This window comes from Hevea brasiliensis, chromosome 4 (assembly GCF_030052815.1).
Source record: "Hevea brasiliensis isolate MT/VB/25A 57/8 chromosome 4, ASM3005281v1, whole genome shotgun sequence".
Lineage (NCBI taxonomy): Eukaryota > Viridiplantae > Streptophyta > Magnoliopsida > Malpighiales > Euphorbiaceae > Hevea > Hevea brasiliensis.
This window is the reverse complement of record NC_079496.1, coordinates 108277128-108291696: the sequence shown is the minus strand read 5'-3', so window position 1 is coordinate 108291696 and position 14569 is coordinate 108277128. Positions and strand designations below refer to the sequence as shown.

At 31.4% G+C, this 14569-nt stretch overlaps 1 protein-coding gene across 1 annotated transcript; it reads left to right on the top strand.

The window, feature by feature from the left end:
• Nucleotides 1-201: 201 nt before the first annotated feature.
• On the top strand, nucleotides 202-957 carry LOC110631755 (glutaredoxin-C6). Its single transcript, XM_021779705.2, has one exon. It carries the CDS (start codon nucleotides 282-284, stop codon nucleotides 714-716), a length of 435 nt encoding a protein of 144 aa, XP_021635397.2. The 5' UTR covers nucleotides 202-281; the 3' UTR covers nucleotides 717-957.
• The last annotated feature ends 13612 nt before the right edge of the window (nucleotides 958-14569 follow it).

Genomic DNA, 14569 nt, shown 5'->3' with positions numbered 1-14569 from the left:
TATATATATATATATATAATTGCATGACGCATACTTTCATTATAGTAATGGGGGCGTGGGCATGAAAAGAGAAACAATTCCACAAGCATTGATCCCAAAAAAGAGAAAAGGAAAAAAAAAAAAAATAGTGCAAATGCAATACAGTAGTTAGTGATGTAAGCAACTCCACCACCCACAAATTATAAATAAAAACTCTTTCCTTTCGATACTCCCCCACTTGCCTCCGTTGCCATCAACACCATCACTTTCTTTCTCTATTTACACTTCACTCTTTAGCTCCGATGCAACGACTGCGACGTTGCTACAATGAACTCGTCCGCCTCGACCTCAACCCTCCTCCCACCACCCCCACTTCCTCCTCCTCTTCTCTATCCATCGATGCCGTAGAATCTCCTGAGACACGAATCCAACGGCTTATATCGGAGCATCCGGTTATTATATTCTCTCGATCTTCATGCTGCATGTGCCACGTCATGAAGAAGCTGCTCGCTAACATCGGTGTCCACCCCACTGTGATCGAGTTAGACGATCATGAGATCTCCGCTCTCCCTCCTTCTCCACCTCCCTCTGATCACGATAGCGAGGCTCCTCGCAGTCTTGCTCCCGCCCTTTTCATTGGTGGAACCTGCGTTGGCGGCCTCGAGTCTCTCGTAGCTCTCCACCTCAGCGGCCACCTTGTCCCAAAGCTCGTCGAAGTAGGTGCTCTGTGGGTATGATATTCCCTCCTATCATCATCATCAATGATTTGGGTTTCTTTACTGTTGTAAGTGAACATAAATTTAGCTAGACAGGAATAATTTTTCTGTTAGATTATTATGTTTGTTCACTGTTTGATGGTCAAATACTGAAAGATAAGTTAGCATAAGAAACTCTGTGATTATGCTTCAATTCTCAGAAAATCTGTGATTGTTCATCTACTAGATTCAAGTTTAGGTTTCTCTCTTCCTTTTTGGTTGATATGATCATATTATAAGGTGTGTATGCTTACTACTCATCAGAACCATCAAACAGGCTAACCGCTGTGTATGCTTGAAAGCATATGGCTCACTTAATAAAAAGTATATCCCTCACTTAACTGACATACATTAGCAGACATTCATGCTTAAAGGTAGATTACTCATTCAACTGGTTAAATTAAAATATTTACTTCTCTAATTTCATTAGAAAAATCAGGTACCAAGTGGGTCCCTTATGCGAATTATTGAACAATAAGAGCCGTTGATTTATTGTTATTATTTGGTTGGTGGTGGAGTTTGGATTGATGAGTGTAGAAGGCTAATAAGAGAAACATGTAATTTGGGAGTATCTGATGACAGTGACGAGGTGGAGAGGCAGTGTCAGGTGTTAGTGAGAAAATTCTTTGAAATAATTGCAAAGACTATTTATTTTTTTCTGCTTCACCTTTATTAACATGTCATGCTTATTCATGTTCAAGATGCTGCACGCATGCTTAGCTGCCAAATGCATTTAATTGATGTCAAGTCACTGAGGACCATTGTCTCTATTGATTAGTGGCAAGAACTGAACCTAGAATAAGAAACTAATTCAAGTTGGAAGCTTTAAGGATGACAATTGATTGGAATCAGAATCAAGAATCAACCATCAACATTGTGGAAAGCAGCACTACCAGTGGAAAGATAAATTTTAAGCTGAATCTTAGCATTTGGAATCAATTTTTTCTTTTTTTTAAATTACTTTGTGATGATCTGCAGAGTGATATCATCAAAGCAACATGTGGGTGTGTTGAATATATTATTTGAATGGTTAAAATTTGGAAAAAGGTTGGATGGTATCATTTTGGGAATGTCACAGAGTTTGGCCTAAAATTGAATGACAAAGATGAGACCAATTAAAATTGAAGGGGTTCTCGTCAGAGATTTTATAATGAAATCGTGATTTTTATTCTATTAGTGCATATTCATATGTTACCTTTCAAATATGAGAGATTGATTTTTTGATATTAGCGTCTACAAAAGTATAATGAATCCTACAATATTATCTGATAAAATCTGAATGTCCCTTTCAGAATATTTCAACACCACAGATATAAAATGATAAATTAATAATAAAATAATTAATAATGGATCCCACAAAATTTTATTATGCTTATCTTTTAAAAATAAATTTTAAATTAATAATTATTATTTTAATTTATATGTCATTCTTTAATTGGATTACGATTTCATATGCCGTTTGATTATAAAATTTCTCGTTGTCGTGGCAGTGGAATGGCCGCACGGTCACCTTCACCCATCTCCACTCACACCCTCACGTTTCCATGAATATCAATATTTATCTTTTTCTTTTTATGAATTTTATAATAGAAAAATCGTATAAAATGTTTCACTATTATAAACTTAATTAATAATTAATAAAATCAATGTGAAGTAATGCGTTTCTAAAATTGCTTAAAAAAAGAGATTAATCTCGTTATAAAAAATTTATTCGAAAATAGTTTTAATTATAAATATTAAAAATTATAATTATATCATATTTGGTGAACAATAAATTACAAAAAATTTATAAATATTGAGAAGAAATATTTATTTTTGTTAATTAAGAGTACGTCCAAGGAAAAATTGAATACTCAACCTAATATAGACTATTATAATTTACGAGAAGTTTATTATTATTATTATTATTATTATTATTATTATTGGTTTATATTATGCACCGCCAATGTATATATTTATTAGAATGAAATCAACATTCATAGTGTACCAAACTCTATAAAAATTTCCACTAATACAAAAAGATATTAGAAGTCCAAACATCAAAATTAAATTGCTCAAGCTTTTCAAATTAAATGCTTGATTATTGTTTTTCTTGTGGTTATTTTTTATATATTTTTAGTATTTGAAGCTTTAAAAAAATAATTAATAAAAAATATTTTTTTAATTAAAGAAAAAATTAATTTATTTTTTTCAAATTACTTCTTTTTTTTTAGGAGAATTATTAAAACTTTACGTAATCTTATTAAGCATTTGGCACCTATACGTTTCATGGGTACTTGTCATTTGTCAACCTTTTACAAGTTTCCCTACACTCTCTTGCTTTCAAACTTTTCCAAAGTGGTTGAAAGACCTTTACAATCTCAATATATAGTTTTACTTTAGGTGTTAATTTGGATCACTCTCAACTCATAAATACAAATTCAAGAACTAATAAAGATGAGAGATTGATTTGTCAAGATGAAGTTCGAAAACAAACGCAATGAAAGTTTTTAAAAGCTTTGTAATAACTCTCTTTGAAAGGATGACTTTCATATCAAAAGATAGTATTTATAGACACTTTTGCAATATGGCCATTCAACACAAAAATGAGTTCATAACTTTCATAGCCATTGTTTTATTTTCTACGCAGAGTAAAAAGTTATCAGAGTGCAAGTAGCTAACTACTTTCAAAAGTAACTTCTATCTTAATTACTCATCTGAAGTAGAACCGAAAGTAACTAATTACTTTTTAAAAGTACTTAGGTTGCTTTTCTTGTGTTCTGAAATGTCAAAAAGTATCAAGAACCCTAAGCTAAGCAGCAGAAGTAATTTTTTTGGCTTTTGCTAATGCAAGCAAAAGTGTATATTGTTAAAATGATTTGTACAAATTTATTTTGGTTCTTTAAAATCTTAAAAAATATATCTTTATAAAAATTTAAAAAAGAGATGTGAATGATACAATACACTTTAATTAGTAAAATCTATCTACAATTTTACGTACATTATGCCTAGAAACTAAAACTCTAATTGATATGTCTAACATTTTCAATAAATCTTTATGTCTTTTCTTGCATATTCAAGAATATATTCATGAGGGCATTTTAATTATTTTATTTCACTTTCACCCTTAATTTATTAAAGGCAACATGAAATATATTAAAAGATTCTTTATTTATTTCAAAGTTAAATATAATTACACCAAATTTTATTATTATTGATACCATCCTCCCAAAATAAAATTAAAAAGTCAAAAAACATATCCAACGTGGCAAGCCTAAACATAGAGCCGAGAAAGAAATGACCGAACAATAATTTTGTTCGCCTAAAACGGTGAACAAAACCCTTACCGAGCAAAAACTCAGTATCGGATACAGCCCAGATTCTACGGATCGGGCCATAATTCCTCATATAATCCAGTGCAAGCGAATATCACAGAGATTCATTAATATTTAGCCAAGATTACTGTCATAAATAAAGCAATGGCTATTTCCTTGAAAAACTTATAAATATCAGCTAAAATAGGAGATTTAGGTATGCATACTATCTCTATTGCCCTCTGTTACGAAAAGAATTATTTAATCTCTCTCTCTAAAGGATTAAAATCACTAACTTGAGTGTTAGAGGTTATCTATTTCATATTTTTTTTCATTGCAGATCTACGTATCATTAGGATTAAGACCAAAAAGACTATTGGTAGCATCAATTATTAATATTATCATCAAAATTAAATTTTCTTAGAGAAATGAGGCTAACATTGCATTAATAGGAAGGTTGGATTGATTTGTTTATTCCAAGTTGGAGTTAATCAAAGGTGGCAAGAAAAGCTCTCAAAGATTATTTTCCCATTTAGGTAAAAGAAGGGTATGAGATTTGAGAGACTTATAAATAAATTAAGCTTAATAACCCCACTATCCCTTTGCGTTTGGAAAAGACAGCAACAAGTAATGATCACAAATGACAATAATCACAACCACAATCCCAATAAGAGTGGGTTCTTACTTATTATTATTGTTTCTTTACTGCTGAGTCATACGTGGCAGACATGCAATGGTCCTGAATAACACCAGTGATGGGACCCAAATCTGGAATCTATTATGAGCCTAACATAACAAGAATCTACTTGTGATTCTCTGTCTAAAATAATACTCAAGTGATGCTTCAGAATTTTTTTTTCTGTATTTATTATTTTAAAAAATTAAAATTTATTTATTTTTTAACTTTATTTTTATATTTTATTATTTTTAATGCCTTTATTTTTTTAATATTTTTTACTTCAATAATACTATAAAAATATTTTAATTAATTAATATTATTTTTTATATATTTTTGAAAAAATCTTAAAATAAGAGGAAGGGAGTATTAATAAATAAAATAAATAATTTAATTGTTTTAAAAAGTTTTTTAAAAAAGGTGAAACATATATTCTAATTATAATAATTTTTAAAAGGAAAAAAGGGAGAATAAGGCAAATCCAAAAGTACCCCACTCAAAGTTCCTTAATGGTAGAGTTTTGAGGCTAGCACTTTGCCTAAAACTCCTGTCTAAAGTCTAAAAGCATCTTCCCCTTTATTTCTTTATTGCCCTTTTCTTGAATGGTGAAGTCATTTGCTTTGTCTTTCCTTTCTTTCTTTGTTTATTGAGGGAGAGGGCTTCCCACTTTATTTGCACAATCTTTAAAATTAAATTGACCTCCTTAAATTTTTTTTTTTTACTTTATTGAGTTATTCATCTATTTGAATTTATTAAATCTTACTTCAAAATATTAATTTTATTTTAACTACAAGTTAAAATTTGAGTAGGTTAATAAAAAGTTTTATTTGTAGAGTAACACATAATGTTTTTAAAATAATTCATTAAAAAATATTATCTTATCTTCATTCTCAAAGTAAAAGCTTTCAAATTAAGCCACAATGACAGAATCAAGGGGACAACAGGGACAATAGGCTCCCCAGCCCAAAAGAAAAATAATTCATAAGGCTATAGTATGATTATATTTATATGGATTAATGTGGCCTTCGTATCTGGATTAATGTTGTTCTTATCCAGTCTAAAATTTTTTCTTTTTCAACGTACAAATTCAATTATTCTTCATAATCATATGTTGGTTCATTTTATTATTCAAACTTATAATTAAATAAATATTTTAGCCCGTCAAAATAAGTAAATCATTAAAATAATAAATCATAATTGCTAATATACTTATAATATACCCTTAAAAACTTAAAAACTTAAGACCTGATCAAAGCCCAAGTTACATTTTTAAAATTGACAATTTCATTAATAGGGGATTTATTAAGCTTTGATATTTAGTATAGATGAGTGGAGATTTTGATGAAAATTTTTAATAAATTTTAAAAACCTGTGTTTTAATTTTTGTAATGATATAAATGTGTAAATTGTGAACTTGTAAAATTTTTTATAAGAATTATTATTTTTATTAATTTTTAGGGAGAGGTGAAAAATTTTTAATATCGCCTCCTAATAATAATTTCTGGTTCTGCCGACCAAAGGTCTTTTCTCTCTCTCAAATTCAAAAACAATAAAAACTTGTCTTTCGAAATCCAAGCTTCAAATTTTGGGGAGTAAAATTTTTGTTTTAATTTTTTATTTCTTTTTTCACTCTTTAGCACTATCTTTCTCTTTATACTCCCTGGCTTAAATCTTTGGTACTGCTAGAGTCTAAGTTCAATTGAAATTAGAAAATATAATTAGTTTAGAACGTTTAGTAGAATATAAATTATGAAATTTAATAATTAGAGTTCTAAAATGACTAGGTTTTAGTGGCCTATATATATGTGAAGTTGGTTAGCTATTATATCGAATGTATTGCAGAGAGCCCACAAAGTGAAGAGGTGTGTTAAATTTCGTGAACTTTATTTGAGTGATTTTGAGAGTGAGAAAAATAATTGGTAGTTGTAATTATTTTCTTTTTTATAGTGAATTTATTTGGTGGAGTAGGCTTATGCCGAACCACATTAAATTTTGTGTTCTTTATTTTATGTGGATGTGATTTTTCACAATAAATGGTGTCAGAGCTGTGGTTTGAGATGTCAAAGATGGCGAGTATAAAATTTGAGGTGGAGCTGTTCGATGGGAAAAATATTTTCAGTTTGTGGCAAAGCACCGTGAAGGATATCCTTGTGCAACAAGGATTAATTAAGGCATTGAACGAGAAGCAACCAGTGACCATGAAAAATGATGATTGGGAGGAGCTTCAACAAAGGGTTGTGAGTACGATTAGATTGACGTTAGCCCTAGATGTGAAGTACAATGTCTTAGATGAGACTTTACCAGTTGTTTTATGAAAGAAATTGGAGAGCCTGTACATGTCAAAGTCACTCACAAATTGCTTGTACTTGAAGAAGGAGTTATACCAACTCAGAATATATGAAGGTACTGATGTGAGAGATCACCTTAATATTTTTAATAAATTAATTACCTAATTGACTAGTGTTGATGTGAAAGTTGATGAAGAAGATAAAGCCCCATAAAGTTTGATGAAGAAGACAAAGCCCTCTTACTTTTAACCTCTCTTCAACACTCTTATAAAAGCTTAGTGATAGCTCTAACAGTTGGGAATGAGACTTTGAAGGTGAAGGAGGTTACCGCAGTTATCTTGGATGATGAAAAGTTTAAGAAGACAGGTAGTGTCGCAAGGGTTTTGTGGTCGCGGAACGATTCTCACCGAAGTAGAAAAAGTAAGGAGTCGCCACTTTAATTTTAAGGGAAATTAAAAAAAAAACCATTTGTAAAAAAAAAAATAAAGTTTACAAAAACCACTTCTAAAATAGAGATTCCAGGTTCGAGGTCCATGCATGGGTGGAGAAGGTGTTAGGCACCCCACCTCCTCCCTCAAATGCTATAAGCAGATTTAACAATGTGCTCTTCATAATTTAAGATCGATAATTTTTAGGTTTAGAATTATGATGTTGGTCCCTGTTATTGATAAAAAGAACGTCTAATATTTCACCATCTTGGGTTTTCTAGGAACACGAGTGTATGGGATGACCCTACAGTGAATTAATATTGTGTTTGTTTAATTAGTTATATATTTATTAAATTCTTCTCTCCTTGAATTAGGACTCTAATCCCAAAGAGGTGCTATTTGGTCCCTAAAGACTCATAATGAGTGAGGAGGACTCTCAGATCACATATTATATATCTCATTATTGACATTCAAATAACTGAGGGTGCAGTGTGTGTAATGGATATATAAGAACCGATATGGGTATAGATTTTCATTCCTTTTAATTAGGACTTTAATTCAAAATGGATGTGTTAATTAAGACCTAGAGAATTCCCTTTATTAATGAGGACTCTCAGTTAATAGAGGGAGATCCCATCATCGGCATAATTATCTATAAAATATTTACCTATATCGTTTCCTATTAACTTGTTTAATATTTCTTAATTATGGTATTTCATTTGACTAAACCGAACTGAAGGGAAGACTCTCCTCTTAGTAATATAAGTATGAGAACCTTGAGAAGGACTCTCCATCAGGTCTCATTATAAGGTTCGAGGTTCTAGGAAGGACTCTCCTGTGAACCAATTATCAGAACATGTGATTTTTTTAATTGAAATGCTGGGGCTACCAAGGAAAGGATTATTTTTCGGCTACCAAGGAAAGGATTATTTTTTTCTCTCTCCAATTTTATATAAAAATAGTTTTATTAGAAGTTTAACTATGGGAATCTAGGAAAGGACTTTCTCCCGATCCTCCAAATTTAATGCCAAAGAATTTTTAAAAGGTACGGGAATTTCAAGAAAGGATTCTCTCCCGATCTCCCCTAACTTGGTACCGAATAATTTTTACAAGATAAAAACTACTAGAACCTGGGGAAAGGACTCTCTCCCGATCCCTCTATTTAGAAAAGTGAATTTTGAACATCGTGTATTTCGAGCTGAACTCCTTCTCGATCTCATTCTAGGGAGCCGAAGTAGTGCATCTCATGCGTAATTTTCTCGATCTCTTTACTATCCAAACTCTCTTGATTTTTGATCTCAAAACTTATGATTCAAGCTTGTATCAGCTTCTAACATCGTAATTTATGAATTCGTTGTTAGTAGTATGCCCTAGAGCATATCATTTAGTATGTATCTTGTACATATTTTTATTAATAAAAGGTATTTCTACTTTTCCGTTTACATAAGATATTTATGTGTAATAGAAAATGTCCATTGATATTTTGTTAGAAATTCTATTCTTAAGTTGTTAAGAATATGAGTGACAGTGTTTCTAGTACAAAGTATCATAAATAGGTTCACAATCGAGGATACTTCATAATAAGGACATGACTTATCCAGAAAGATTGTATTCATGTTTGTTCCCAAGTTTTTTATATGAGATATAAATAAGATGAAATGGTAAGTCTCATGCCATATGACAAACATGATAGGCACTTATAAATGATAAGTAGGCCGAACCAGTGACACTTATGACAAGCACATGGAGTTTACTTTTGTCAATGTTTTGTCATAAATCATATCAGTGCATATAATCTTTAGACCTGAGATAGCACAGTTATCTTGTATGTAGGTAGTTTGAGCTTGATACTGCTTTCATACTTGTACTGTGTATGGGTATATGGGCATGTGTTGGCTCCTACTAGTTATATATGCAGGTAGGTGTTGATCAAGATGGAATCTGTTCCTCTAAGTAAATAGAGATAAAATCCTTTGTTCATTTAATTGTTCTTGATGTTTCAAGTTCCTGGCCAGGACAGATAGATTTATTTAGAAAAGAGTTTCTGATGAGAAAATCCTTTTAATCAAGAACTAGAATTAAAAGAGAACATAATATTTATAGCAAATGGAGTTTGACATAAACCATGACTCCAGCTTGAGTTGGGATTTTGTAACAGAGAGATTCTAGTGCATGGTAATATATGATTATAGGTTCATTTAAGGTAAACCTTATTACTAATTGGGTGACCATGGCATGCTATGCTAGGTGTTAACCATGGTTTATGAGGTGCATAAAATGATTTAGAGAAATCATTTATGGTAAGAAAGAGTTCTGATGATATTAAGAGTTGATATTATATCTCATTGCCAATTAGTGATGAGCCTAGTAAGTCACACACATACACAAGTTATCACCTAATTAAATATGATTTAATTAATTAATTAAAGAGTTTAATTAATTAATTAAATAGGTTTGATTTGCAATTAGATTGCAAAGTCCCTAGCATGACTTGAAACCAAATCTAGATTATTGGATGTATAGTATAAGTTAAATTTATATTTAAAGTGTGTAAATATGAATTTAATTAATGAGAAATTAATTAATAGAGATTAATTAATTAATTTATATTTGATATAAATTAATTAGAAGAAGAGATATAATTATTTTGGGTTAAGAACTCAAAATTAAAACACAGGGGTATTTTGGTCATTTCACATTGTGACACGTGGCACCATGAGATGGTGACACATGGCATTACACATAAGCTTGCCAAATGTCTTTTAATCATGTAAGATGATTAAAATTAAGATTAAATATAGGTTTAACACTTGGTACAATGTGATTGGGTCAAGTAAATCTAGAACCAATCAAAGGGTGACATGTGGTAAGGGTTTAATGTGTTAACCTAGCTATATAAGTGTTGTTATGAAGAGAAAAAATATAACCAGCAGCCACTCCTCCTTTTTCACGCCATTTTGAAGCTCTCCCTCTCTTCTTCTTCATCTCTCATCAATTCAAAGAGATTAGCCATCAATCTCTTGAATTAAAAATACTAGAAATCGTTTCTAGTGTCCTGTTTACATCTCTAATCTTTTAAAAGGCAGAACTTGAATTTCTAATTAATAGAAAAAGCTTTAGAAGCTGTTCAAGGGCTGCCATAGGTGTTCTTGGTATGGACAAACTAGAGGGACAACATTTGGTGTCCTGAAGACGAATATCAAAGGCGCAAATACTCTGCAGTGCATCAAGAGGTTAGTGTAATCGTTCTTAATTTAATCTAAGGTTCTAAAATTAATATGATTAATTTTAAAATCTTAAATGGTAAATACAGATCCAAAAAACATATTAAAAGAGTTTTAATATGTTGTTTATCATTGAAATCAAATAGATAAAAATAAATCTTGCACGATGCATGTGACCCTAGGTGAAAATTTTTGAATTCAATGGTATAAACTTCTGTTTTTCACGCTTCCGTTCCTTCAATTGGTATCAGAGCCACTATATTTGTCATTTAGGTTGTTGATTATATGATTTAATTCTGTGTTTTGATCATGAGATGATTTATCCATTGCTGGTTGCAATGGAGGTGTGGCGGCATGCTTGAAAAACACCATCAATGATGCGCATGGTTTGGCTTCCATGGGTGGTTCAAGGTTTGGCTTTTAATTCTGCAATTGTTGTATGATCTAAGGCCTATTCTTTGACTAATTAAAGTTTTTAATTAGTAGTTTTAATTACACAATTAAATTATGATTCAAATCATAATTTTAAAAATTGTTTGAATGTGATTCAAATCTGAATTTTAAAAATTGTTTGAATGTGATTCAAATCTGAATTTTTAAAGTTATTTGAATCATATTTAAATCTGATTTTTTAAAGTTGTTTGAATAATATTCAGATCTGATTTTTTAAAAAATGTTTGAATGTGATTCAAATCTGATTTTTTAAGAAATGTTTGAATGTGATTCAAATATGAATTTTCAAGGTTGTTTGAATGTGATTCAAATCTGAATTTTTAAATTTGTTTGAATGAGATTCAAATCTGAATTTTTAAATTTATTTGAATCATATTCAAATCTGGATTTTTAAGTTGAATATGAGATATTCAATTTAATTTAAGTTTGTATGTTTTATTTAATTGTTAAATAGTGATATGCATGATGGATGATTATGGACTATAAAAGACTAATGTAATTGAATTTATTTCTTTTATGTTTCTTTGGGATTGTAAATTAATTATTTTATTTTAATTTATATTGGGCATGTATTATTAAGGTTGTAATAATTTTCGGGTTGTAATTTCATTTATTTAAGTTCTTGTAAATTCGCCTTGGTATGCCAAGGATTACTATGTAATATTGGATTGTAAGAAGTTCAAGGAGGTCAAAAGTTTTGGTGGAACCAGTAGGAGGAATTCAAGATCAAGTGTTGATTATGTACTCCTTCAGCAACTCTTGTAAAATGAATGAATGAAATGCACCTAGGAATACCCTGATTCAATTCTTGGTGGCTCATAATTGAATCCTTTAGAAAGTCCATGATCATACCATATTTACTGCTTATCCATTATTGCATGAGATATATGGGAATGTATATGATATATGCATGCTAAATGGATAATGTACAAAGTGAGACCTAAATAGTAATTAGGATGACCATAAAATCTTCCAAACAAATGATTAAGTTAGAAATGCTATAATTAAAGTAATTATAACATAGGACCTCCATTGTGGTAATTATTTTAAGAAATTTTAAATAATTGCATAAGATGTAATTAATTTAAGAGATTTTCTTAAGAATAATTGTTAAGCATGAGATGTTGTAAATATGTAAATGGTTTGGTTGCCAATATTGGATGTACCTGAGGACATTAAAATTATTTGCATAATTACTGGCTTAATGGGATCAACTTAACTAATGCAAGATAAGTCAATAATGGATGTACCTGAGATTTTGAGCATTAGGGGCTAGGTAAAGGATTGAACCTCACATGAGATGTGATGAGCAAGGAGTTGCTCACTTATAGTTTATTGTAATTCCAATAACGGATGTACCTGAGGATAATCAATAGAATTATAAGAATTCAATCACCCACTAGAAATCCATCCAACTAGGATTTCCATTTTCTACTTTGGAAGTGTAGGATTCGCTAAGTTAGTGAGAGGACCAATTTGATCAAAAGACCATAATCATTTTGGTTAATTACATGATACATTTACTAATTAATCTGGTTATTTTCTGCAGTTAATTTTCTGATAATAATGAGCACAGAACAACCGCCACCATCCAATATCCTTACAAGCATACTTGATCGCAATAGGTTGACAGGACCTAATCTCTCTAATTGGCTAAGAAATTTGAAACTTGTCCTGAACCTTGAACATATAGGATATGTTCTAGATTCAAATGTTCCTAGTCCCTTACCTCTAGAGGCCACACAAGAAGAACATGAAACTTTGGACAAGTGGAAGGAGCATGATATTAGAGCTAAGTGTTCATGCTTGCTTTCATGAGTAATGAGATACAGAAGCAGCATGAGAACATGCAGAGTGTGAGTGAGATCCTCCTTCACCTACAAGAGTTGTATGGTGAGCACAGCAGGAATGCTAGGTATGAGATATCTAGGCAGCTGTTCCGCATGAGGATGTCTGAGGGATAGAATGTTGGGGATCGTGTCCACAAGATGATTCGGCTAATTGAGCAGTTGGAACATCTTGACTTCAACATGGATTTCCAATTACAGACGGATTTGATCCTTCAGTCCCTTCTTGAGTCTTTTGGGAATTTTGTGACAAATTTTCATATGACTAAACAGGAATGCACCTTAGCTGGTTTACTCAACATGTTGGTTATTGCCCAAAAGAATATGCCAGGCAATAAAGGAAAAGAGGCAGCTTTGATTGCATCTTCTTCTGTTGGAAAGTCCAACAAAAAGAAGGGCAAGAAGAAAAAGAAATCTCAGATTCCTGGTCCTTCTAAGAAAATAGCTAAAAAGAAAGGGAAGACTAAAGCTGATGGAGGCAAAGGAAAGTGTTTCTACTGCCAGAAGGATGGGCACTGGAAAAGGAATTGCCCATAGTATCTTGCTTCTCTGAAGGACAAGAAGGATAAACCTTCGGAATGTATGTCCATATCTTATTATTAGATTCTGATGATACTCATAGTTCATCTACAGCTTGGGTTTTAGATACTGGTACCAGTTCTCACATTTCTAATGATATGCAGGAACTAGCAAATAGTAGCAGCTTGCGTTCTCAAGATGTTAGAGTCTGGATTGGCAATGGCTCAACTGTTGAAGCTGTAGCCATAGGATCTAAATCTTTTTACATGTTTGGACATGTTTTATGTTTGGATAATATTTTATATGTACCTGATGCTTTTAAGAATATCATTTCTATATCTAATTTGACTAGAAATGGCTATGAATTTCAATTCACAGATGATGTTTGCAATATTTATTTTGGAAATAAGTATGTTGGTTCGGGTTATATGAATAATGGTCTTTATTATTTGGATAATAATGACAAACACAAAATGAATGTAAGTGATCTAAATGAATGCAATGCCATAGTAAAAATCAACTCAAGTTCAAAATATATTTGGCACCTAAGGTTATGTCATGTTACAGAAGATAGGATTACAAAATTGGAGAAAATGGGGATTCTATCCTCATTGGGCTCTGAGCCTACTCCAACTTGTGAATCTTGCCTTCAAGGCAAAATTACTAGATTACCCTTTGTTGGACAAGGGCTAAGAGCTGAAAATATTTTGGAGCTGATACATAGTGATGTATGTGGTCCATTTAAAGATATGGCTAGAGGGGGCTTTCATTATTTTATTACCTTTACTGATGATAAATTAAGGTTTGAGTATTTGTATTTGATGAAATACAAACATAAATCCTTTGAAAAGTTCAAAGAATTTAAATCTGAAGTAGAAAATCAAACAGGAAAGAGTATTAAAGCTCTTCGATCAGATCGTGGAGGTGAATATTTGAGTACTGAATTTGATGAATACTTGAGAGAGCACGGCATTGTTTCCCAGCTGACTCCTCCAGGAACGCCACAGCTAAATAGTGTCTCTAAAAGGAGAAATCGTACCTTATTGGATATGGTACGTAGTATGATGAGCTATACTGATATGCCAATCTCCTTTTGGGGATTTGCAT